This window comes from Thunnus maccoyii, chromosome 4 (assembly GCF_910596095.1).
Source record: "Thunnus maccoyii chromosome 4, fThuMac1.1, whole genome shotgun sequence".
Classification (NCBI taxonomy): domain Eukaryota; kingdom Metazoa; phylum Chordata; class Actinopteri; order Scombriformes; family Scombridae; genus Thunnus; species Thunnus maccoyii.
The window spans coordinates 9,345,934-9,373,277 of NC_056536.1; the positions used below are offsets into that span (position 1 = coordinate 9,345,934).

Sequence of the window (27,344 nt, forward strand, 5' to 3'; positions counted from 1 at the left end):
TCATTTTTTCTGCACCAAGTCTGTACATCAACAGTTTCTTAAGGCAAGTCACAAAAACACAAACCCAGAGTGACGGACCATTTAATGATCTTCAGAAGTAAGTTAAACAACCATTTATTTTACAGTTTAAAATGTCCTCATGGAGGAACAGCAAAATACACTCAAAATGAAGATTGATCAAAAGACAGTTTTCATATTAATCACCGTTTTAAGTTGTTGGGGGTTTTTTTTTTTGGTGTATTTTCTTCTCATTTGTTTATCAAAAATTATAAGTGCCTTCAACATAACCATGAGAGTATTCAGCTTGCAGTCATAGAATTATTTACACCACAAAACTGACAAGCATGGTTTACTTTCAGCATCGGTTTCACACACCTCATCTCCTGTCTCTTTCAGACTGCTTTGTTTTGTTGCACAAAACAAAAATAAGGACCCTGAAGAAAGACAATTATAATGGGGAAAAATACACAAGAGCACAGATTAAGGACATTAGTATTTACAGCTTGGCTCAAGGAGACGTTTAAGGGGAGAGATGGAGACAGATGATCAGCACATCCATTAGCGGCATGATGTCAAGTTCAAGTCACATTCATTGCCTTTATGATTACCCTTTAAGATTTCAAAATAAAGCATGCTATAGCACATTTGTTATGAAGTCACGACTTAAATGACATCAGGATGTAGTCCTTAATATGCGAGAATGATTTTCAGACAGCAGGGGGCAGTAGAGGACCACATCAGGGGCAAGGAAAACAGGACTACAAACAGAAATGCAACCCCTACAATACAATGGTTCCTTCAAAATGAGGATACAATTTCATAATGTAAAAGCACTGTAGTAACAGAGTCAGATTGATGAACAATACAAAAAAAAAAAAAAAAGGAATCAAGTCTGCCCTCCAAGTGGCAAAATACAAAATCACATATGAAAATAGGTTCTGATCAACTTTTGTTTTAGATACATTGCGTGTGTTGAGCATTTGCAAAAGACATTTTGGCACAGAATCAATTTAAAAAATATTTTTTTGAGAATATCACTCCTGGATCCTGCACAGATCCTTCCCATCATTCCCCTTTTTGCCCCTTCCCAAAGAAAGAAAGAAAGAAAACATTGAGATTTGATGATCTGTCTTGTAAAATAATTCACTTGGTCTCTCCACATTGCTTCAGTCTTTAAATATTTATAATATTTACAGTTTCACAATTGTCCACAATACCCTTAAGCTTAAAGAAGATGCAAACAAAAATAAACAAATTAAATATTCTTTATAGTCCCCTGTTGAGGCATTGAGTGTAAACTGTACAACTCTAAACGTCCCCTCTCGAGTTCCTGGGGCAGGGAACACTTCGGGATGGAGAGTTGAGTCCGGAAATGAAGTAGAAGTTGGCTGACAGCAAAGGAGCAAAAGCAGTATGACAGGCTGAAATGATCATTTGATCATTTTCCAGGCAATGATTTTCTTTTATCTTGCACAAGCATGGCTGATCACGAGAGTAATCCATAACATGTATCATTTTATACTCAAATCTGTACAGAGTTCACAATTTTTTCCTTAACATAGTGCAATGACTTATCACATCATTTCTCTTTTTTTAAAAAAAAACATCACAATCACTTTTATGAAGGTAAAAAATATCCCATAGGAAGGTCTCAGTCCATAGCTTTATGAATGATATGAATTAGAAAAGGCTATGCACAACACCTCCAAAAATGGCAAAAATGAAATGAGCAAGAAATGGTCATCAAAAATCCCATTCGACCCTTCATATCCACTCCGTAAAAAGGTATCGTTTTTGGAATTTATCGTCATTGGGTGACTTAAGGACTTGGTGAAGTGAAGGAAAAAAGTTGAGTGCATGCTAATTAAGATTTTTTTAAAAGTCCAACTCATAAAAATATGAGGCAATTCCTGTTTACAAAACTGGACGAGTCCAAAAGGGCTGGTGTTGGCTTTGTTCAGGAAAAAATGGAGGTAATTAAACAGAGGCAATGACAATCATGAGGTGAGGGGAAATGCTGGAGATGCTGTTGAGAAGGTCCGGGGCCAGGCGTGAAAGGTGGCTCTCCGAGAATTCACACGGTGGGAAAATCTGCACCACATAAGCTGGCTGTAAATCCAAAAATTAAAATAACATGAGAGAGGGGACAAAATCTTCTTGATATTTATGAAACACGAGTGAAATTAAAAACAAAAGGTAGAACAGTAAGGTTTAAATGACCACAGACCTGATTGGAGCCAGGGTTGGGCACGTTGATGATGCCAGCTGCCTGTTTGGCTTGCAAGTAGGTGATGAAGCCACTTTTCAAGGCTTGGGTTTGACCAAGGACATCTTCTTGGTCTCGACCACAGGGTAGTGCCAGAAGCAAACAGTAGTCATTCTCCACCTGCCATGAATGATAAGTCTTTACCATAAATGTAAACATAAAACACACCACAAAAATTAAGACAAATGCATTATTTTTATTGTTATTAGATTTTAGTTATTGAGTAAAATCTATGAATTTGCGATTAAGTTCCTCTTAATTAGTCAATAAAGACATTCACCCAAATTTTAGAACCTGTTTTTCAGAGGTAATAAAATCCAAAATACTCACAGTCATTCTGCGTGCCACACTGTCCAACTGGGAAGCCTCAAGCCTCATCCTCTGAACAATACGGAGAAGAGGACCTCCTTCTGGGGGTGGCAGGGAGCGCTGGGCCAGTATGGTGTTGCCAGAAACAAAGTGCAATTGGACAGCAGCCTGGTCATTCTTCAGTGCCAACAGACCTTGCCATACAATAGGATATTTCTGTACAAAGAAAATAGAAGTGGGTATTTAAACATATTTTCCTCTTTGGTATTGTCATTTCCATGTATGACGGATTCATCATGATATTTCTGGTCACTCTGTCTTCCTACCGTCAAAAGCTGCACCATGTCAATGGACCGATGTCCTGAATGTTCCAGCTTAGCATCAGGCCGTGGCTGCAATGAACTTGATGGGGGTACTGCTGGCAGAGGTGTTGGCAAGAAAGCCGGAGGGCCTTTCTGTAGAGATAGATCTGGCTTGTGAGTAACGCCCATTGGGGATGTCATGGGAGACTGGTATGAGGGTGAGGCTCTATCCCCTGGTATTCGAGACATGTGCGAGAGCTCTGAAGAGGTAGCATGGCGAAGATGGGAACTCTCAGGCTTGGGATCACTTCCTCCTCCATGTGACTGAGACATTTTACCCCTGTGACCAATATCAGGCTCCGGAGGCACCTGATTAAGAAAATACATAGCAAATAAAGAGGTTTCACTTAAAAATACAATTACACATGATATGCAATATAAAATGTTGAAATATTTGTGCAAAGTCATAGATAATAAAAACATTTCAAATGACCTGTGAAGATGTAATGCCTTGGTTAGCCAGGTTGTGTCCTGATGAAGGATGTCCAGGAAATTGGGATGGGAAGCCCCGCATATCACGATAAACTGGAAAGGAGCCTGCACCTCCTGAATGTATCAGCTGAACCCCATGAGCATGAGGAGACACCATGACAGGACTAGATGCATGGACTCCCCTGATTCTACTTTCGTTGGAGGGTGGATGTATCAGCTTTCCTTCTAGTGGTTTGAGAGATTCTTTAGCTGAAAGGTCCATGTTCTTCCCCACTATAGGACTCTTTGAAGGCCCAGAGATGTTGCTTGAAGAGGTTGTTCCAGTTTCTGAGGTGCGTGACTGTCTTGCTTCTGCAGCAGCCTGCTCTCCCAGTTGCTGGTGCATGAGGATGCGCTGGTGCATGTCTCTGTACTGGTCCATACGTATGCTTGGGTGGAGTCCTCTGTGATCACTGTGAATCATCATTACATCTGATTGGAGCTGTGGCACTGAAGGTCTACTAAGGGCTTGGTTGAAGTGTCTAGGGTCATCTTCATTTACACTGCTGCCACCACTACCACCCGATACTGACCCCTGGGGACTTGAATGAGACTGCAGTACCATATCTCGGATGACATTTGGCTGCGGCGTGTTTGAGCGCTGTGCAGGCCCCGGGTGGGGAGAAGACAAGGAGTCACCTCGCCTTCCATAGTTTATCCCAGACATTGGTGGGGTGTTCATCCTGGCTTCGTGAGCCATTGACTGAGTGACACTGTGAGGTTGAATTATGACGGAGGACTGTTCTGATTGCGGGTGATGCATACTAGAATGATATGTAGATAATGGAGGCATGCCATGACCCAGAACAACAGAGGTTCCTATAGGAGAATTGCTTGGAGGACAGGCTTTGACATAAGGTGAAGGAGAGTGAACAGCTGTTCGTGGGGACTGGGGTTCTTGTTTTAGGTGTAAAGCTGACCGATCAGTTGGGATGCCAGGGCTGGGGCTCATGCGGGTTCCAGATAGTGATGGATGGTGTGGACTCAAGACCGGGCTGAGGTTAGACTGCTGAACAGCTTTGCCAATGTCCATCTTTTTTGGTAGAGGTTCCAGTCCTCTCTTGACATGCTGCTGCTGCTGTATCACAGCTTGGTTGTACATTAAGACTTGAGGAGAACTAACTGGCTGTTGGAACATCTTAACCACACCACCCTGGGACGATGTATGATATGGAGCTTCAGATTTGTCACACCCAAGACTTTCCTGCTTGGTACTGGAAATGACAGGTTGAGAGTTATAGGACTGGCCAGTCAATAGAACCCCTGCATGCCCATAAGCTGGACTTGGGGCTACTTTTGGCCCAGGCGACTGGGATGACGTTATGAGTGAGTCTTGCTTTATCTGAGATTTGGATACAGATTGCTGAAACTCTATATCCCCAGCACTGGCTTGGGGAATCTGACTAATTTTGGCTCTCATCCTGTGAGGTCCTTCTGTTTTCTGACCCGAATAACTCAGAACTACAACACCCTCTGATGTATTGACCCTTAGGCCACGACTGGAGCCTGTACTATAGGGAGTGGTCTCAACAACAGATCGCCCTCTAGTCCCATCTTCAACTACATCCATGCCATGGTAGCGATTATTCTCATTAGAGTTTGATCTAAATTTTTGCTTGGGAATAGACAGGCCAATGCTTCGGTTACTTAGGGAAATTCGTGGAGTTTCCTCTGTATCATAAGGTATTGGAATTCGACTTATTACTGAGGTAGCAGGAGAAATAATTGTATGCTGGGTCTTCTCTCCACAGTTCTGTTGGGACTCTGTCAGTGGAGAAGGTTTGTGGTATATGGGCTGGGGGGGTAAAGGTGTTCTTTCTTCATGATGTAACTGTCTTGAACCCACTGTATCAGAGGAATTTTCATTCTCTGACATCCGTGAAGTATCTGACAGGACAGATGTCACCATAGTGGTAGGTATAGAATTGCTGTTTGATGCGGACACATATTTAGGTTCCATTAGGATTTTTCTTAAGGTACTGGAACTAGGGTCAATATCTGAGGCCTTGGTGTCAGGAGGCATTGGGGGATTTGTTGAAGGGTTTCCAAGTGCAGTTGATGCTGGCACAGAGGGAGTTACCACTGTGACATGGCATGAAGGAGCAACATAGATTCGACTTTCCTCAGATCTAGGAGGCCAGTCTGGCGAAAGTGGCATTTTGGCAGGTCGCAAAAGGGGTACACTGAACTGGGATACAGGCTGTGGGCGGGCATGAGCAGGGGCAAGACTAGGGGTAGATGGCTCCGCTGCTTGTGTATGCTTTTTACAACTGGAGATATTGCTTGTGCCTGAATGAAAGGCAGATTCTTTGGGTACAGGCTGTTCAACTTCAGGCTGCTCTGCTTCTTTGGGCGTGTCTACGGTTATAGCACTTGTAACATCACGCCTACATGTTGCAACAGCAGTGACCACAGAGGCTGCTGCAGTAGCCCCAGCAGTAACAGTAACTGCTTTTGAATTAATGGTTTCTGGATCCTCTGGGATTGACTCGGGTAACTTAACTGGGGAAGGCTCTGGATGTGAAACCTCTTCAGCCATATCTCCTTTCTTGTTAGCTGCACCTTTACGACTTCTCGACTTCTTCGGGGTTTTGGCTCTAACTTTGCCTGTTTTCTTGGGTGTTTCAAGTAGAGGGGGGTCCTCAGCTGCCTTAGAGTCTGCCATTAGCCCCTTTGGGCTGAGTGTCAGAGGACCATCATCTGAGTCTGTGGCAAGAATATTGTTGATCACCATGTGTGTTTCAGGTTCCATGATTTCATTGGAGGAGGGGGATATCACGGATTCAGGGGTAGGAATAAGAGCAGTGTAAGTAGGAGCAGCTGTGAATGCATCTGAATCTGCACATGTTTCTTCAGCTGTGATGGAATCAATAGCAGCTGCAAGTTCTGTTTCACTTGCAGGATTAGCTCTCTTTTCCTCCTCAACCTCACCCTCTGGCTCCACCACAACAGGAGGCAATACAGTAGGTGGCCCTGTAGGTGGTTCCTTATAGGGCCGAGGAGGCTGCTCAACTGTAAGTTTGGCAATATTTTCAACTGCCTGCTCTAGCTCCATCTGCCGTGCTAAGAGGGCAGCAGCTGGATCAGCAGGAAGTTCAGGTTCAGATAGCGTGTCTTCCTTTTCCTGCACATCAAGCTCTTTTGATTCTTTTGGAAAACCTATCATCTTTGCTTCCTCATTCTCTTGTACTACTGTCTTGGTTTTTGTAATACTGGAAACTTCAAATGACTCTGGGTCATTGTCCTCTGAACGAAGTAAACCTTTTACATCATCAACGCTTACACGGATCTCAAGATTTCTTAAGCTGTGTGACTTATCTTCAGTGATCTGCTTGGTATTTCTTTTCAACCTTGGTGATTTCATTTTAGCACTCTTTTCAGGCTGTTTTCTCTCAGAGGAGTTAGTGTCAATCTTTTCAATATCCCCATCAGCAGATTTCGTTCCACCACAATCTTTTAAGTCTTTTTCCTTTCTGTGTACTGGGGAGCTTGCGTTTTCCGCCTTTTCCGGTGACTTCCCAAAAAGTTCAGAATCACCTTTAGGCTTAAGCTCTGAGTCATCTTGACATGCCAGATCAGCTTGTTCAGCTAGCAAAGTAGTGCTCCCAGACTGTTTGTCTATTCTGTTTGTTTTCTTGTTAACTGGAGCAGTTGAAGTCAGTTGTGTTTGTTGCACTTTCTGGGTGCGTGGGGAACGCCATCCCTCAGAGGCTTTCACAACCTCCACAGAGGTTGAGTTTTCTCTGACCTCTGTGTCTTCTTCCGTCATTTTCTGCTGATCCCCCTTTACTGGTGATACATCCTCACCTCGTTTGACGCCTCTCTTAGGTGGGCGTCCTCGCCTAGTGTTGGTAGATGGAATTTGGATGTCTTGCTGTATTGGGTCTTTATCAGCACCACGTTTGCGCATGGAGCGTGATGACTCAACTACCTCTTTGCCAGCTTGGTCTCCTTCATGAAGCGTGGCATAGACTGATCTTACATTCCTGCGACGTGTTCTCCCATGGATCAAACTTGATTCAAGGTTTTGTTCAGAATCTGATGCATGAATTGGTGACTTGGATGTGGTTTTAGTCTCAAATGATGCTTTTGGTCCTTCTGCTCGAGGAGATGAGGCCCTTTTAAGTTTCTCTTTGTCAATCCGTTCACTCTTTCGTGTTGCAGGTTTCTCTGTGGCGACAACTGGAGAAGATTGTGTGGTACGTAATACTGACAGTGGTTTTGCCCTTTTACTCTTAGGCTGTCTGCGATTTGGTAATGGTTTTATTTCAACCTCTTGCTCTGGCATACATGCTTCACTATCTGTCTCAGTTTTCTGAGATTCCTCGAAGAGTTTTGTTTCCTGATCTTCTGTTTTAGGTTCTGTCTTAATCATTTCAGATTTTTCTTCAATCTTTGTATAGTCAGAGTAGGTGAATTCTGCAGTCTCCCTCTCATAACTACTAAGGGAAGCACCAGGTGTGGGAGGCTTATCTTCCACAAGAGGATTATGTTCCACTGCCAAACTATCTACAATTTTTGCTTTGGGTTCAATTAACTCTACTTTAGTTTCCACTTCATTTTCTGGCTCTGAAATGATGAGTTGAGGAGTTACGGTTAGCTTGGGAGCAACTGGTTTGAAGTCTTCCATAGGAAGAGAATGTGATGGGGATACCTCAAAAACTGGTTCCACTTTTTCTTCTTTGACAAATGACACAGTTTGATCTGAGGATGGAGTTAAAACTTCTTTCTTTTCAGGTGGAGACATTTCTTTAGGGCAAGTAACAAATGGGGAAACTGACAAGGTTAATGGGTGGCTGGGTGATTTGTCATCAACCTTCAGTACTGTGTCAGATACCTTATCAGACAGCACATCACCACAATTCTCCACTTCATCTCGTTTAATCTCTACCACTATCGCGTCATTCTCAGTATCAGGTGGGGGGTGGTCCTTGTCCTTTTGTTGTTGAAGCTCCAAAAAACGACTATGGAAAAGTACTATGGGCTCTTGTGGGACGTCACCTCCTCCAGATTCAGGCTGTATCTCAGCAGCACCTGGCTTAGTGAAAGGCCTAGCAACTCCAGTTTCTAAATCTTGGTCTTTACGTTCAAGATGCTGCAAACGCCGGGAATCCTGTTCAAAGATTGAGCTGTGCAGGAAGCGAGAGGCAAACAGTTCCTGACGTTCTTGGTCTTGAGGCTTAAGTTCCTCCTTTTTATCATGCAGCTTTTCATCAGAGTCAGTGCGAATCTTTTTCTTTTTCATATACCAAGAGGGGATAGGTCGAGGTGCTAGTTCTACCTTGTCCTTATCTGAACAGCTGTGGGAGGTTGGAAAACATGAGGGAAGAAAGGACCAATTATCTTCCCTGGAGGAATACAATGTCTTGGCTCTTTCAAGTAGTGCTTTTGTATCAGGGGTTATAGTTTTATCTAATGCAAAAGAGTAGAACTTGTTCTTTTCCAAGGAACCAGAAAGTTTCAGGTCTGTCATCCTCTCGTCACGCTCCCTGAGGATATAAGACAAGGAACTATTGGATTTGGGAGAGATGTGTTTGTTCTCTCCATCATCATCTGAATCAGACTGCACTTCTCCAGGTTCCAAATCCTGTCCAAGGCGTTTGTGAAGGCTTTCACGTTTTGCAATATCACTTGGAAAAGTCATTTCCATTCTAAGTGAATCAGACTTGATCCTTCTTTCCCAACGTTGCATTAACTCCTCATTACAACCAAGCAAGGTTGTCTTAAGTTTTGGGAGATCAGTGTCAGGAGACTGAAAGTGTCTAGCTGTCAGGCCCAAACTGTTTTTCAATGACTCTGTGTGTGAAAATTTATTGTCTGTTGTTGGAGAAGATTTTCTTTCTTTATTTATAACTGACAGAGAAATCTGGGCAGTTTCATCTTCCTCATTTGCAGAAAAGTGACCAGCTGCTATTGAGGATGTTATACTCTGATAAATGTCCTCATGTAACTTTTGGGAACTTGCAAAGTTGCGGTCTCTTTTTGCCCCAACTATTTCAAAGTCAAAATTCTCTAATTTCTTTCGTTTACAGGAAGAGAAGTCATCATTGGCCATATCCTGAATTGGTTTTCCAACATCAAGCATGATATAGTCCTTTTCAAAGTCATGAGTCTCATTACTAGGTGGGTTTTCAAACTTGACTAACTTATCAGGATCGCCAAGCTTGGGTCGCAGCCATCGACTCTGTTCAATTTGTTTTGTGCAAATATTAGTCTGGTCAATGTGCACAAACTGTTCGTCTCCGTCATCCGAGTCTCTGCACTTCCCTCTCCCTTGTTCATTTTCAGACAAAACCTGTTTCTGTTGTTCTTTTAATTCATCCAAATCAAGGCTGCCATCATCTGACATCTTGGTGAGACTGGAGCTGTTCTCACTTTTTGAGCCCTCTAAATCCATTTTAAGGTAGGGCGAGTCTAAATGATCAGTAGAATCTTCAGGCAGCTCCCCTAGCCGTGCCGGCCTCTCCAGAGAAAGGCCTACTGAGTTGCTTTCACAGTCTCGTCCATCTTTAGGACTATTAACTGAAACCATCCGGACACATTTATCCTTGTGGTGCTCCTTTTTATGCATCCCTTTCAACAAAAGGTTCTTATCCAAATCTGTCTCCTTCGAACTGTTCCATAGTTTATGAAGTCCAGGTCTACCAAGGTCCTCCTCACTAGTTCTCTTCTGTCGATCGGTTTTCCCAGAGTCCTCAAAACGCCTTTTCCTCGCAGCTAGACGGTCAATATCCACAGAAATACCACTGTCAAATCCTATTTCAGATTTTCCATGCTTTTTGGATTTGATTTTAGCATCCTTGTCAATAACTTCCACTAAACTGTGCACATTTTTCTCTCTGGGCACCTTTCCGTGCTTAGAGACATCACCTTTTGATGGTTCTGCGCGGATCGGCGGACTCCTCTGGTCAGCTGAAGGTGACGCCAGTCTAGGACTGTCACTCCCGCCCCTCGGTATTTGTTTTTCTTGGACAGAGTGACCAATCAATTTTCCTTCTTTTTCTTTAACACGTGTTAACTGCACCACACAAGGCAGAAGATCTAGCCTTCCTTTGCTCAAGCTTTCCTTTGGCATTTTACTGTTTTTAGTCCGAAGGACAGACTCAGGGCTAACATCTCTTTCAAGCTCAGGTTCTGTCTCACATGCTTGGATAATAGGTGATGCAACTTTGAGCTTTTTAAGCCTCTGTTTCTCACTTTTGTCCTTGTCCCCTCGATCTTTACGTCCAGCCCGCTTCTCCTTTTCAATCAAGTTCCCTCTTTCAACTTCAAAAACTCGATCCTTTTCAAGTTTGTCAGTTTTATTATACCTTTCAGTGCGTGCCTTTTCAAGTTTTTCAAATCTGGGTGGGGATATTGAACTGCAGCTACCACTTCTTTCAGAAGATCGACAACAAACTCTGCGGTCTGAGTCACTTGGTATCCTCTCAGAGAGCGAAGGAGATGCAGTGGGGCTAGCAGGACGACGAGAGGCAATGTGAGATGGGCTTTGGCTACGCTCAATGGTCCTCCTCCCATGATCACGTCCACGATCTGTTTCAAAGCGTTCCCTCTCTCTTTCACGTTCCCGTTGTAAATAGCTGTATTTGCGAATGTCCTGCTCATAAGGGTCAGCTCTGTATTCCCGATATTCCCGGGGGTCTTCAAAGTATTGTGGATCATAGTAATCTCCCTGATATGGGTCCCATTCAGTGTAGAACTCCCGACTTCTTGCAGGGTATTTACGACGTGGATCCTCTGTATATGTTCCTGGTGTTCGCACATTTTCATAATATTGTCTTTCTGCTTGAAACTCATATTGAGTTCGTCGATCATCCCTGCCAAGAAATAAACCCAAAAAAGCAAGCTATAATTTCATGATACTTTGGTATTAATAACATTATGTTTGATATTAGACAGTGTTCTGGAAAAAGTATTATCTCTTGAGCAAACCACACAAACCTTCTTTCAGAGAGAATGTCATAAAAATCTCGAATATCTTGTCCAGATGCCTGCATTGAACGATAGAAAGCCATCTGACTTTCCTGATTGGCAAAGTCCACCTGAGAAAAAAACAGAAAGGTAAGTTATAAATTCTTACAACCTGTCAGGCATTGAAAACACATAACATTAGAGCAAAACTTCACTTACCTTGATTTTACTGCCCCCTATCTTCCATCCCTTTGTGTCCTTAACAGCAGCTTGTGCATATTCAATGTTGTTATACAGGATAAGGGCCATTCCTTTCATTCTGTCAAATACAACCTGCGGAAGACAGAGAAAATAGAGTCCCAAGGTGCCAGGGAGTAAACAATGGGAAACTATGAGAGGGAAAACACACGGCCTTACCTTGACAACATGTCCATAGCGGCAGAAATGACGGGTAAGAAACTGCTCCGTTGTGTTTGACGCTAATCCATCCAACCAAACACAAGTTGTAGGCATACTCTTTCCAAAGCCCAGCTGAAAAAAGGCAGGATAAAATGTAATACTGCAATTATTTTATCTAACAATGAATAACTTAAAAGAACTCATAAATAATGAAGTGCTCATAAATAATATTGAGTACGTTGTGGAGGATTATTGTGGAGGTGTAAAGACAAGATTTAGAATTAAATTTCAATGATTCGATGAATTCTCACCTTTAGTCTGTTGTTGCCAAGGTATTCGCCATCCATCTTCTTTATGGCTTTACATACACTAGCAATGTCGCAGTACTGTAGAAAGGCATACTGCGGGGCCCCATTCACCTTCTTAATGTCAATATCCTTTGTGAATGTAATGAAACAGAGATATACTGTTAGTAAGCATGATCATCTCAAACTATGAAGCATTTTAATAGGCATATAGCCTGATTTTCAAATACCACAACATTCACCTACCACAATTTCTCCAAAGCGTTGAAAGATGTTAAGCAGGTCATGGTAAGTGGTTGTCTTCTCCAGGTTTCCAATGAATAATGTCCGCGTGGCCTTCGGATGAAACTCGTCTATCCTCTCATCCAAGGGTCGAAACTCGTTTTCACTTTCTGTCTCTGAAAAATGAGTGCTCATTATAATCTTGTGCATGTTGCCAATAATCATGTTCCCGCTGCAATATAGTTAAAGATCACAACTTACCGGGGCCATTCCACGCTGTGACATCAATTTGCATCCCAAAAAAAAGCTTCCCCTTTGATGCCCCCAGTGCTTTCTCTTGGTCTTCTTGCTGCCGAAAAAAGACAAGTCCATAGCGCTCCTCTGAAGCTCCGTGGATTTGTACAGATGTGACCTTTCCATGTTTTTTAAATTCATGGAACAAACCATCCTTCAGACTTGTATCTGTAGTAAGCAGATCAAATGTTTTATTAAGTATGCATACTAGCAATTATTGTTAATAAAATGTGTCAGTATTTGAAAGATGTACAGAAATACAGACCACTATTTCTGCATGACACTCTTTGTTCACACATACTGCACCTCACAACTAACCTGTAGAGCGCACAGGAAGGTTTTGGACCTTGATGCCAAAGCTTTTACGTGGTTCATCTTTGTCAAGGGAGGATAAAGGAAGTGCTGAGGGTGCAGGAACAGCAGCAGACTGCACTGAACGTGCTGGGGAGTCATCACTTGAACTACTGCTAGAATCACTGTAGCAAAAGAGGAACATGGACTTAGATGTTGCTGCAAGCCTCACAGTTTTATCTCTACCACCATAGATGTACAATAAAATGTAGTAACTTGTGATACTGTGACTGGCTGTTGCCAGTGTTTTTATCTCAGTAAGATCAGAAATTGAAGTAATATATTATGTATGCTGTGAATAAAATTTTAAAAAACCGTAAGGGGAGATTTATCATTATGCAGTGCCTCTCTATAGGAGGCAGAGCTAAATGCCCTTCCTTTGAGAAATCATTAATAGATTGGATAATACACGCTGAAGGCTATTCTGTAATGTCTCAGCGGAAGAAGAGAAAAACATCCCCTTTCTCCCAAAGTCTTATTTATACGGTGCATAAGTATAAAAAGATGGATTTACACGTCAGTTGCAAATCCATGGCTGCTTTATACACCTTTTTTCTCAAACCATTCCCATGGCTGTCTCAGCTTTCTAGGCCCTCTGCTGTTTGTTTCCTTCTCACTTTCTCCTCCTGTGCTCAGACACTCCCGGAAGTGCTGCTGACGGAGCCTGGCCTGTGGGAGTGGGCAGGCAGCCAGCACTGGCCAGAAATTTCCAGTTCCAACTGGATCTCACGGAGGGGGGGAGCCATTACCCATACACAGAGGTAGGCAGTGAGAAAAATATACCAGCCGTCTCCTGAAATTCCCCTCAAAGCACTACCTCGTCAAACCACATGTGTCGCTACATGTCGTTCAGAGCTGTGGACTCTGCTGTGTCCAAAGGTGATGCAGTTAAACAAAAAATAAGCAGCTGGAGAGGGGTGAGGCCAATTTATGTGGTGGAGTAGATAACATGGACAGACAATGTTTTTGTTTTTTTAAAATCTTACAAACCTCACTTGCATTTGATAATTCTAGCCGTTTTGTCATTTATGCATTCTTTATACAATTATTTTCAACAACCTCCCAAATCAACTAACAATACATTTACAAGAAATTAGACACAATTATCATTAAAACAAATACAGCAACACTCAACAAGCAGAAGAATGGCCAACTTAGCATGTCAAATGAAAAACAGCAGAGACCATTACAAAACTGAAGACACATCCAGAGCAATTATATCACTTATGATCTTTGTATGCAAGTGAGTCCAAAGGTTACAATGTACAAGACCTTATTAGCTACCTATATTTTTTCCTAAAACTCTTTACCGCTTACCCTATTTCTAAACTTCAGAGATGACAAGTGGACCTTCACCACCTTAATCGAAAGTTTGACAAGTGGTAATAAATCAAATCTTAGTAACACAAAATGTTTGTCATTACAGCAATCACCTGCACCTTTTTCCAGGCTCAAATTATTCCTATCAACAATGAACTACTCAGCAAACAACCTTGTAAAAATGAATTGATAATAAAAATGGACATAGAACTCTGCACAGTTCACACTGTTCACAGGTTTATACATTTATTATCATTGTGCAACTCATGCTGTGCCTGTGAATTATTGAGTTCAATATTATCAGCTGACCGAAAACAAATATAATGTAAAAACATAAATTTTCTAAAATGCAGATACTTGCATTCAATTTGTGTCACATGCTGGGTGGAGCATGGAGGTATGTTCAAATGCTAAAAACAGAAAAAGCAAGTCTATCATTGCAGCAGTCATCTCTGACACGGTTCTTACGGTGGGGGTGACATTGGTCCGTAATGTTGGGTATGTTGGTTCTTTTGTAAGACTGTTTTTACAACCATGACACATGAGAAGTTCTGTATCCATGTCTGCAACAGTTTTAACCTAAAATCCCCACAAAGTTTAGTCTTTTAGATGTTTTGTCCTTCATTTAAAAAAAAACATACACTGTATCTGCTGAAGAGACATAATTATAGTATTAGAAGATATGATATCTTGAAACAGTTAATGTTATAAACCACAGCTTCTGCATTAAAGGGATGTTGAGCAACACAGTGTTCTAGATAGGAGTCCAACTAACCAGTGACGGAAATTAAATGCACACGGAAGTCTTGGCAAAACTGGTGCTTTGAAAAAGAGAAACTGTTGCAGGATTCAATAAAGCCAGTACCGCTGATAAAAAAAAATATATGTAGGAGAAACTGCATTCTCATTTCTACATATGGAAATCATTTGCAATGTCTTCCACATGAACACATTTTTTTGTTAAATCTGAGAGACTGTGAAAACTGAATTACAATCATCTCAGAAATTGTGTTTAAAAAATATACTATGGAGTTATGGTTAAACTGAATTCATTAAACTCAAAAATTCTCAACTTAACAGTTATGTGTATAATAGTGTGTAATATTACACATCTACTGTGTATAGAAAACCAGAAAATGAGTTTTACTCACCTGCCACTAGTGCTGCTGCTGGTACTGCTGACTGAGTCTGAACTGGAGGAGCGGCTGCGAGAGCCTGACCCGCTGTGGGAACGTGGAGGACGGGTAGCCTGACTTGCCAGTCTCTGAGGAGAGGGATTTCGCGAATGTGTTGAGTGTGGAGACCGGCTGCGGCTGTGGCGATACGACCGCTCCCCGCGGCGACCCCTGTCCTCCCGGTAAAGGTCCCTGTGAACCACACTGGCCAAAGTAAAGGGTTCCCTGGCTCGAGACTCATAACGAGGCTCTGGTGTCTCAAAGCGACAAGGACTCCTGCTGTGGGAGCGGTAGAAGCCGACCCCGCTGGATGTAGATCCTCCACTTCCTCCTGTCGTGGCCCCTGCTGATCCACTTGTTCCTGTGTTGCCAGCAACAGCGCTAACGATAGTTCCACCAACTCCTGACGACACCGTTGTACCGCTTCCACTGGAGGTACCAGACCCACTCCCAGCTGTGCTTAGAGTCCTTTCTCTTGCATCACGATAATAGTCCGTTTCATAGTGCCGCTGGCGTTCGAAACTGCTACCAGGACGCTCATGATGTCCGTAGGCACTGTGATCGTATGCCCGCTCCCGACTTTCAGCCGTCCTAACAAACAGGAACAGAGAAAAACATCACATTACAGTTAAGTTTAAAACGTTTAAGAAAGCTGCTAGCATAAGACAGTGGAAACACAAAATTTTCAGGTGCCTCTGGTGGGTTTTTTTTTTAATTAGACACATGGGAAGACGGGGCACTAAAGTGTTTTGAGAAGGGCAGGTTTAAAGCATCTAAAAGAGAATTCTTTACCAGCCTACAGACTGAACTAGAAGGAAATTTAAACGATTGCTTCGTTGAGACATCTGAGGATCAGGTTTTACAAGTTTTCTCAGACTGTTTACGATTTGTAGATCCTTCTCCCCCAATACCAACCATTTATTTCTACAATGAAATGCTGTTTCTATAAACTTGTTGCAGGTGTTAACACAAGCTTTAAGAAAAGTGGCAGCTTATTTTGTTTTGAACTGATTTTCCTCTGAATACAGATGTGCTTTCTTTTATCAGTTTCCCAGCTCAAGCACCAGAGAAATACTCAATTAGTACATCCTACTGTAAAATGCAACACGCTACATTGAAAATATATCAGCATAGGACACACAGAAGAGATTTTTAGCAAAAGGCATGCATTCAGTGTTGTGATAGAACAGAAATCTGCAGCTTATTTCGTGTTATGATTGCAGGATATAGTATAAACCTGCTGCACAAAGATGACATAATAAAAGGTATTACATGAAAGATTAATGTCTTTATAATGTAGGTTGCAGAGTCATTTTAGTCTCGTACCGCCTAACAGCTATAACAAAAGCAACTATTTGAGGTGTATCATTTATCTGAAGGGCTTTGTTCAAGGTTTTTAGAGGTGACTTACGACAAGCCTTTTGTTTATAATGTTACACAATTTGACACCACTTGTTCCTCTGAAAAAAAGGTCTTCAAAGTATCTTTTATGGAGACGCAGATTAGAAACAATGCTAATAAGGACATTCTGTTCAGACCTGAACATCGTCTTTCTGAATAAAGCAATCAGAATTTAATTTGGTAATACGACTGCTGTGTCATTACAGCAGTCATATTACCAAACTCTCTGTAATGAGCGGGACAGGGCAGCAATTACCACTGTTTGAATTCAGATCAAATTATAATCAGCAAATTAGTCATGATGTTCCAACACAGGGTGGAATATGGTTTAATATAACAACTGTTACAAACCCTCACGCTACTGGTTCTTTAAATAAGAGACAATTGTTTTCATTCTTTGTCCAGTTCAAAAAAAAGAGAATGGAAAAATGTTGAGATTCAACACAGTGTTGGATTTCAGTGGGGGGGAAATACTCTAACTGTTCAAATCAGAGCTGCAACAATTGGTCAATTGAAAGTATTTTAATAATTGATTAATCGTTTGGGGTAATTTTTTTAAGAAGAAAAATTCCCAAAAACCCAAATTCTCTGATTCCAGCCTCTCAAATGTGAATTCTTCTGGTTTCTTTCATCCTCTATCAGAGGAAACTGAATATCTTTGGGTTGTAGACTGTTGGTTGAGACAAAACAAGACATTTGAGGACGTCATCTTGGGTTTTGGGAAACAGCGATCAACATCTTTCACCATTTTCTGATATTTTAAAGACCAAACAACTAATCGATTAATCGAGGAAATAATTAACAGATTAATCGATAATGAAAATAATCGGTAGTTGCAGCCCTAGTTAAAATAATAAAAACCTTGTCTTTATAACTGTGACACTATAATACATTTGAGACTATATTTGTATATGCTGATATGTATTTGCTGTCTTGGATGTATGTCTGATTGCAAGAATGAACGGTACTGAGTATAGATTTGTATAAACAAAAAATACACAATTACAGAGATCATGCTTTTGCTATGTAACACGTTTCTACGAATAAAAAGAATAAATTACTAATCATAGAAATCAAAGTTTTCTTGATGGAAATCCTAAAAGGTAATGAAGTGTTTAAACCAGAAATGTTAACATAGTTGATAGTTCATTCTGGCAGAGACAAAAGGTTTTTATTCCTGCTGGACCATTTTCAGACCTTCACTACCTCCGTACCTCATATTTCCTGCCAATCACTACTTTCAACTATCCAATAAAGATACAAATAGCTGAAACAACTGTCTTAAAGATGATATATCATAACTGTAACCTAACGTTCAACAAAATCATGTGCTCCATCTCCTGTCAATGTTAAATTCATCATTTAATTTGAAGTGTGAGAAAAGCGGTCTGAAGATTCATTAAAAATAATCCGATTGATTCCCTGGATGGTATTTAAAAAAATCTTCCTTCCTGATAATTAATAGAGGCATCCAAATCTTTTGTGGTTGATTTGGACCATCAGAGATGTTTTAATGTGTCTATCCAAATGTTGCTCGCTGGCTCGCATTCTGCTAAACTGTCTCCATCGACAGAGAACTGTAAGTACAAATCAAAGACTTTTTAACAAGGAGAAACTTCTGAAACTGTTTATCTCAATAAAGAGAAACTGGCAGCAGCCTTTAGTTAGTATTTTCTTCATAGTCATGCAAATGACAGCATAAAGCTTTGTGTTTTGAATCTCAAGTAAATGTTTGTACGGTCGTTCTTTTGTCAACACATTGCAGATTTAAAAGCCTCTTTTTGTTATGTTTTTACTTCTATGATTAACTATCTCATCCTTCAAAACTTTGAAAGATGCTCGATTCAGTGTTTCCACCAGACATTCTCTATTAGTTGGTTTTAGATGTAGGAATTTGTCTTGGTTGATAAGGAAACTGCTCCCTGCACTAAAGCTACACAGCTAAAGCATTTCAATGTTTTTTGGTGCACGTCCAAAACCCAATCTAGAGGTGATTCAAGGTGAACATCTACTGACACAAACGTGTGAATTTCTATATCCAGAACAGTCACTAAAACAAACAGCCTTCATCTACGCCATAGAAACCAACTGACATGTGTTACATGTGCTGCTGCCGCCACGTCTCTGAACCGACACCCTGTGATGTCCTGAATGGCATTTTGGTAAATGATCCATAAGATGAGTTTCTTAAAATGCCCGACCTGACCTTTACAACTGACAATAAATGTGTTGGCATATTCACTCTCACATTGTACTGACACACTTGAGAGGACTTTGACAGACTACATTCATGGCCTGAGCTTAAACTTCTATACTAAATAATAAAACCTGTAAACCCTTTACAATTAATTGTTTTTTTATTTAGTCACTTGTGAGGATTTTTTTTTTTAAAACTGAGCAAAAATTGAAATCTATACCAAATGATAATTATTGACTGGATCTGAGGTTTGCAGGGTATTTTATATCAGGTTATATGGATCCTCTGTGATGTGGCTAAACTAGAAATATTCATCTGTGTGAAACATTTGACATAGATGTAATCTATAAATCCTAACAATAACAACAATAAATGCTAACAAATGGAAGTCTTTCATTATGTCTTTCCATCTAGAGGTTTTGTCATTGGACACACGAACAAGAGAACACATGGGATGCGGATATTCTGCTTGATGTTGAGAATAAATTGGTTTAGGAGACTAGAACTATGTCTCTATTTCACTGCACTATACGCAAGTACAGCGGGTCAGGGGCAAATTCTGTTTCAGCTTATTTGATTTAATCATCTGTGTGCAGGATTCATGAATAACATCTATGGCATAACGATGTCTGCTGTGAAATTGATGGATTACCTTGACCCCTAGATGCTCTCGAAAATGCTAATTTGGTGGCGCAGGCTCACTGCTCAATAGCCTTCAATTTCACTTCAATTTCACTTTACACAAAACAGGTCCTACATTATTCATGGAGCTTAAAAATAATTCAGTTAGACTTTTTTTTGGCAGAATTTCCATCAGTGTTTGATTATTAGTCTGCTCTGGTGCATGCTAAGCACATCAACTGTTTTGGGATTACGTGAACAGAATAATTACAAAGGATGCATTCCAGCAGCATGTTAAAAAGGCGACTTAAATGGAGTTTCACTCATGTGGGAACAATACATGCGTATTTGTTTTGTTCAAAATTTCCAAAAGTATTATAAGTGGTGAATCGTTAAATATCCTTTTGCCATGTAAACCAACTGTTTAACTGTGGAGCGTCCTGTTGTCATCGCAGGCTAAAGCACATATATAATGGAGCTAAGGTTTGTGATATAAATAAAATATTCTATTATATTATATATAATTTTATATCATGATAATGATGTATTGTGATATAGTAAATTTACTGGAAACTCTGTGAAGCATTTTGGTGCAAAACCTGTTTGCTTTTAAAGTACTATATAAATAAAATAAACTTGAAACTGGTAAACTCTGTTTATTTAATACAACCAGAAATTAAAGGGATAGCCACCACAGTATAAATGGTCCACAAAAATCTCTGGTAGTTGACAAATTTCTACTGTCTCACTGTGATTGTCGTCATTATCGTCCAGTCCAACATGGAGCTGTGATGTCCCGAGTTTGAATCCAGTCAGGGACCTTCAATGAATCTAAATATTATCAATCTATCTATTGACACATTTAATATCAATTACTGTGTCAACTTTCTGATGAGAGTGAAATGCTGCAAAAATCTTAAAACTCATTTTTACCCAGTTGATGCTTGCTCTGCACTACGTGACATGTTTTATAGTGTTTGGGTTCTACTCTCCTCCAATAAACATTTTAAATCTGAAATTACAAGGCTGGAACAAAAAATATTGGAACTATAACTAATTATCATTTTATCAATGATTATGCAGGTTATTTTTGATCAATTGATAAATCATTTAGTCAATAAAATGTTATTGTAACAGATACAAAGGTGAAATTTTAAACAGCCTGTTTTGTCCCGGCAATAGTCCAAACCTCACAGATATTTCATTTAAAATGATATAAAACAGAGAAAAGCAGCAGATCCTAACATTTTAGAAGCTGGAGCCAGCAAATGATTGGCATTTTTCTTCATATAAAGACTTGAATGATTAATCTGTTATGAAAAACTTTGATTCATTTCTGTTGATTGACTGATTATTCAACTATTTTTTTTTGCAGTAAAACATTCTAACATAAATCTAAATTGACCTCATCAAAGCTTCAATCAGAAGCCATCGAAGATGTTTATCTGATAAATATTTCATTCTGCTGTCTCGCCGGTTTGAAAGCGATTTTACCAAAACTATGCACTGCATTAATACATAAAAGTTTCCACAGCCCAATTGTCATGTTATATTTAAACAGTGTTGTATATCAAAAACGGGCATTTTTACTTTGATCTCTTGTCATGAATAACAGCTGCAATATTGATCTATTCATTGTAAGGAGAGCAGGAGACAAGAGCTGAAGGTGGGGTCAGGTGAGAGGAAGAGAAAGGAAAACAATACAAGGTAAGGTACATATTTCTGCATATAGACATACAGGCAGTAATAACAGTCTATGTACCAACTACTTCGGTTAGTGGGGAAAATGGAGAGAGACAGGGGTTCAAACTAGGGGGTTAGAGAGGACAGCTAAAATACACAGGGCAGGACATACCAACCTTTTGAGAGAGTGGTAACTTGACCTATAATTCCAAATACAATCTAGGGAGATAGAACTTTGTGAGCAGACAAAAATGGGCAAAAATGTTGAGTGGAGGGGGGAAAAAAATTGAAGCAACATTGTTCACGTTAGAAAATGTAATCCTCATCTTCAGGGCAGCGGATCTCATGTGCATCGTTGAGTTGGAGTGTCCGGTTTAAATGAAAATGGTGAAAACAAACTCGCCGTCGTACGGATCCAGGTTAAGATATTTTGTATGCTGGAAAATGTCAATTTAAGTCCATATATCCATCCAAACCAAAAAATAAATCAGCATTGCACTAAAATTAATACACGATATCCAGGAGTCCATCTTCAGTAATTGTGCACCATTGACTTCCCAACATCAAAGGAGTATCTAAAGGACAAACTGATGGAAAAAAGACTAGTATCTTCATTTGTGAAGTTCATCCACATTCCACTTTACAGCAGTAAAGTAGTCAAACTCCTTTGGCAGAAGGAGGGAAATCTGGCCGTGACAGATTAGGAATAAACATTATGTCTATTAATGGTAATCCAGATTCTTGTTTACAGTAGCACTGTATTCATTCCCAGGGTGGAGAATGTACACAATAGTTGTGAAGCTCATGGATGTTCATGTCAGTTGTCTATCCGTGATTCTCCTTTACAAGCACAAGAGCCTGCATGTAGTCCAAACCTGAGCAGAGTCAATGAGAAACGCAGTTCATGGGCACAACATAGTTCTGTTTGTGATTGTATCCGATGGTTTAGTTATAGTTCCACATTCAGGAAAGGAGGAGGTAATCCACAGGCGTGAGGCAGCTTATCTCCAATGGTAAGGATGGCACAACTTTCCAGTCACAATTTCCAGCATTCTTCATTGAATTGTACGATCCAAACATAGTCCATGTTGGTCCTCGGCAGATCTACGAGTCTCGGTTGTTGAAAAGTAAAAATAATCTCCACAAAAATAAGGCAGGTAAAAAAAAAAAAAGTCATTTGCTCACTTGTTTTTGTTGTCTCTACTGAGTTGGATCACCAGTAGAGGTCTCCCAGCACTCAAATTGTAATGCCCTGATCTCAGACATAATCCCAAATAAAACAACACAAAAAAAAAAAAAAAATACAAAGAACCAAGAAAGCAACCCATACCTTTAGCATGATAGAATATCCTTTAGGTGTCTGGCCAGTGTTAATCCAACAGTGGGGAATAAATATCCTGTGAAGGTTATCCACATGACTCCAGCCCACGAGAGAAGTGAACACCTCCGTGAGGTGTGCACAATAATTGAAAACCAAATTAGACTAATCCAAACAATGGTGTCTTATACATATAATGTGTGATCTTGGTTGTTTTGTTACATGAGGAAAAAAGGGTGACATTAATCCACCAGGCAGGGCACGTAACTCCAGATTAGGGGAATCCCAGGGATGGCCGCTGGACCACTCTCTCTTTTTCTCTCTCTCTCCCTCTCTCTCTCCAATAATCCTGGGAAATTTTACGATATCCAATCTTTGCCCCGTATTTTCCGCAAATGATATATCCACCTCACAGAGATGTTTAAGCTCACAAAGATAATCCCCAACAGCCATTTACACTATTGACTATTCGTTTAAGTAATGGATACACTTGTGTAAAAGCATGCTTTCATTTACGGAATATCTCGGTGTCTACCTGCAAGTGTGAATCCAAGAGCGCTGGCCACGCTCGGAGGACTTTAGAGGGGATCCCTACAAGATTTAATTCTTGAGCATGAACTCTTTTTCTCCTCTTTAACCCCCAAACAAGTAAATGAATAGATGGTGGAAAGATGCTTGGAGGTAAGGTGTTTACCAGAAACCACGGTTCCCCCTGCCTTCAGAGAAACTTTGTCCACTTACCCGTCTAGTCTGCGTTCATAGCGTCCATCTCTGCTGTGGAGCGACGTGGGGGGCCCATACACGGCCCCCCCTGCCGCCCTTGTGAACCCTGATACATCCCGGCCACGAGAGCCTAAGGACAGACTATCGTCCAGCCCCCTCGCGGCACTAGGAATTGTGCCTGGTTCATTGTAATCAGTGCGCAGGTCTCTGTCCCCCATCTTGTTGATAGCATTATGAGCCTTTTGAGCACTTTTAATGTCCACAAAATCCACAAAGGCGGCGACTCCACCTTCTGAACCGCGCTTGGGCAAGACCTTGACACTCTCCACACGTCCATATCTAAAGAGAAAACAAAGGAAAAACAAGCTGATCAATGGGTTGGAAACTGAAAACATGTTGCATCAGTATTTATGAATTTAAAAACAGGGTTTTCAGTTTAAATTCTTGATGTGAAAAAAAAAAAGAAAAAGCAAATTCCCAAATGATGACATCTTTTTCAAATTGCATAGTGCAGAATTCATTTATGTCAGTGTGTGTGTGCGTATCTGAGGAGGGGTGGGAGGTGACTTTGCTACCCTTATTTTCTGCTCTGTGTTACTTTCTTTCAAGGCAACAGTAACCCAGCAACTGGACTTGAAACCTCAGCACATTGCATGTTAATAAATGCATACATTTCCTAACATTAGCATGTTTCCTAGGAGTTGCTCTCATAAGCTTATAGCTACTGGAAAGCACACAGATGAGGTTTGGGCAGCATTTCCTGATTCACTGTGTGTGGGTTTAGAAAATCAAGAAGCATTATGCATACTTATATGGCTCTGTTTTATATAAGCAAAGCATGTTTTTACTGCAATTCAACATGATTAAAAGCTACAATGGAGTTTTTTAAAAGATGTACATGAGGGCAAGCTTTCCATTGTTTCCTTAACAAGCCTGTAAATGACTAAATACCCCGTTAAGTGATGGTTGAATTGACTGATGGGAAGCCTATTACTCTAAATTTACAAGCACAGTAGGATTACAAAGCCCGCTATCATCTGCGTGTGTTGTGTTTTCCCCCCCAAGAATCTTTCGGGAGTGTATTTTCGCTGTCCGACAGAGACAGTAGGGTGCCCATAAATTTATTGGCATGCCAGTTCCCAACATTGAGCCTCCGACGCCATTTTAGAAAAGCTGCTCACACTGCTTACTCATTCTCCCGTCCCCCATCTTCAATGACTTCTATCACACATTGGGCTGTCATGCACCTGCATGCTCTGACCACCTCTGGGTTAACGCTGGAGCTGAGGCAGCATGCTAGAAAGGACTCGCCGACACAGTTTCCCCTCAGCTATTGCAATAACATGCTGCCAGTCACCATCCCCCCCCCACCCACCCCCAAACATAACGTTACGCACATCATAGCACAGGCTAATGTAAATAAAACACCATATAGGCTGCACATTAATGTGCGTTGTGCACAGCTGCATGATTCAGTCAAGAAACCATATTTGCAGGTCCACTCACTGCATCCGTCTACCGTAAATTAAAAATGAGTGCAAAGAACAATATTAATATAATCAGTTTATATATTTTATACAGTCCTATGTTGGGGGTAGGCTGTGCGACAAACGTGCCATTCGTTTACAATTTCTTTTAGACAGACATGTATGATTTATGCTGGTAATTTAGCAGCTTTGGGTCCGATATGGCGACGCCTACACACTAAAAAAAAAAACGCAACGTTGCTCATATAGATAGACTGATGTTTTTCAGCAGTCTGGTCTTCAGCACATATGGACGGAGAGGCGGGCTGCTATTTCCTTGACAGCCGATGAGCGAGAGGCGAGAGCGCGCACACAACCGTGATAGCCACACAAAAATTCATATTTACATTTTTCTCCGTCCAAGGAAGACAACAAAGAGCCATAAGCCCATACATGGTGCGTGCGTTTGGTCTCCTCCAAAAGCCCAAACGTGAAGCGCAAATGGAGTTAAATTGCAGTCGTAATTCAAATATCGATATGTTGTCTGATTTTCCTTCAGTCGGGTCGCGCTGCGGGCTGTGCTGCTCAGCGGCTTGTGGAGAAGCAACGCTGTAATAATGTAGCAGAAGATAATTCACTTTCTGCGCTCATGAGCGCACAGCAGACACAAGTAGTTCAACGTTACAATATTGCACATCAGTGACCACAGCGCCCTGTTCAATCACAGCCAGGCTGCAATAATGTTGCAGCGTGGACGGCGGCGTGATGTCGCGTCACCTTTGAGGTTTCACTGACTTGTGTTGGATTTAGATTTTGTGTTAGACTGAATTAGCCTCCTGCAACAGCTACAATGCACTCTGATAGACAGGCACATGCTATGCTAATCGATCATACTTTGTGCACAAGTCTGGTTGGGAGCAGTGACCTGACACTCACAGAGAGTCAAGTGAAACACCACAACACACACGGCGATAGACAGACTACATACTGTCTAGAAACATGCAGACTGTTAAATGCAATAATATACAATGCTAGCAGCTCCCCAGGTGTGCTGAAGTTTGTTTACACTGACTGTTACACTAAAGAAAAAATGTGTTTTTATGGTCACCAGGTGGAGAGGTAAGCTGCCTTGAAGTCAAATGGTTACCTGGTGGGAATGTAGCCTACAGCCACACAGCATGAAAGGACAAAGTAAAGTTATCACCTAGCCTACAAGTTAGTATCCGCGTCAAAATGGCAAAACCACGTCTGCCAGCTGTGTGGTTGAAGCGTGCTGGTCGTTTTCTTTTTTTTTTAAATCTAAGCGAAAACGCAGCACAATGTTGTTGCTTATGGAGAGCTGACAGCACAGTTGCCAAATGGGACTTTGCTACAGGGGAACCTCCTGCTTCATCCCGACTTCACTAAAATGTGACACAACAGAGAGAGATGCTGGCCGCGCACTCGTCCTTACATTACAAAATACACACACACACACACACACACACACACACGTCGCTCATCAGTGTTTCTACTCACCGCTTGAAGTGCTCAATGATTTTCTCCTCTCGTACATTTTCGGGTAAATTTCCCACCCATAAATGTCTGGTTTCCCGGACCATACTGTGTGCTCCTGCTCCCCGATCATACAGATGAGTTTGCTATGTCAGTTTCTTCCCGTGCAAAATAGATTAGCTTTGCAAAATAAACGCCGGACTAGAAAAGAAAACACTCGGCGCAAATCATTGACTGCTCGTTGTGACCCAATGTAAACCATTAGGTTGGATCCCCGCACGCTGTTTGATACTCTTCACTGTTAAAGCGCGATCTTGCACCCTCGTGAACGCGCGCCGGACTGTTCCCGTGACTAGGCGCGTCCCTGACACCATGCGACCCTTGGGTGTCGAAAGAAAGCATGTAGCTTCCTAAAAAGATGCAGCAACTTCGCTTGTAATGAAAAGGCACACCGCGCAGGCGTGGCTTTGTGTGTGAACTTCTTTTTTTTTTTTCACCCGATGAGATAGTCTCCGCCCATGCGCATGCGTGAGAAAACCCCTGGTTGAATGTTGGTGCTTTGACATCTGAGAGGCTTTGACACACTGGAGGATCCCATCAGTGTCAGTTGGGTATAGCAAAGTGAGGCACTCATACAGTAAAGCTAAATTAGCCAAAGTCTGATATTTTTAGAATGCTTTGTTATTATAATAGGATCCATTTGATTTTTATCAATGATAAGCTATTAAACACCACCCCTAAATGATTCAGTCAGCCTCAGGCCCACATTTTTAAAAAGTAACAGAGTGAGCATTAAGAATTGACGCCTTTAGACTGTTTGTTGAGATACTGTATGTCAATCATTTATCACTCCCACTAAATGCAAATAATTACAAGGTGTATTTGGGATGCGCTCCAGCCACCTGTGAACCTGAACAAAATAAATGGTTTGGAAAATGGATGGATTGATGTGTAATTGCCGATGACCAATAAGTCACCAGTTATTTGTTTCTAGAGATTAGGTCAACATGTTACAGTAGCAATATTAGAGGGAGGGAACTGGTTATAAATAAGGGT

General features: G+C 41.1%; 1 protein-coding gene across 2 annotated transcripts; it reads right to left on the minus strand.

Annotated features, from left to right (window-relative positions):
- Window positions 1–65: 65 nt before the first annotated feature.
- On the minus strand, window positions 66–26,727 carry spen (spen family transcriptional repressor). 2 transcript variants are annotated; one of them, XM_042408544.1, is made up of 15 exons: window positions 26,313–26,727; window positions 23,347–23,667; window positions 15,362–15,976; window positions 12,858–13,015; window positions 12,507–12,707; window positions 12,270–12,421; window positions 12,030–12,155; window positions 11,737–11,850; window positions 11,539–11,652; window positions 11,350–11,450; window positions 3,371–11,225; window positions 2,902–3,246; window positions 2,597–2,791; window positions 2,228–2,386; window positions 66–2,109 (listed from the first exon to the last, which is right to left on the minus strand). In XM_042408544.1, the coding sequence occupies exons 1-15, from the start codon at window positions 26,393–26,395 to the stop codon at window positions 1,978–1,980; spliced, it is 10,671 nt and encodes a 3,556-aa protein (XP_042264478.1). In that variant the 5' UTR covers window positions 26,396–26,727; the 3' UTR covers window positions 66–1,977. The 2 variants fall into 2 exon arrangements, with proteins under 2 accessions (XP_042264478.1, XP_042264480.1); XM_042408546.1 differs by lacking the exons at window positions 23,347–23,667; window positions 26,313–26,727 and adding an exon at window positions 21,464–22,428.
- Window positions 26,728–27,344: the final 617 nt, after the last annotated feature.

What these genes read in the sequence shown, in the direction of transcription:
- spen (XM_042408544.1), bottom strand. Translation starts at nt 26,395, where the DNA reads ATGGTCCGGGAAACCAGACATTTATGGGTGGGAAATTTACCCGAAAAT. An exon ending in CCTTCCTGTGCGCTCTACAG is followed by an intron (nt 12,708 to 12,857) that starts GTTAGTTGTGAG and finishes TGCTTACTACAG; the next exon opens with ATACAAGTCTGAAGGATGGT. An exon ending in CACAGCGTGGAATGGCCCCG is followed by an intron (nt 12,422 to 12,506) that starts GTAAGTTGTGAT and finishes CTCATTTTTCAG; the next exon opens with AGACAGAAAGTGAAAACGAG.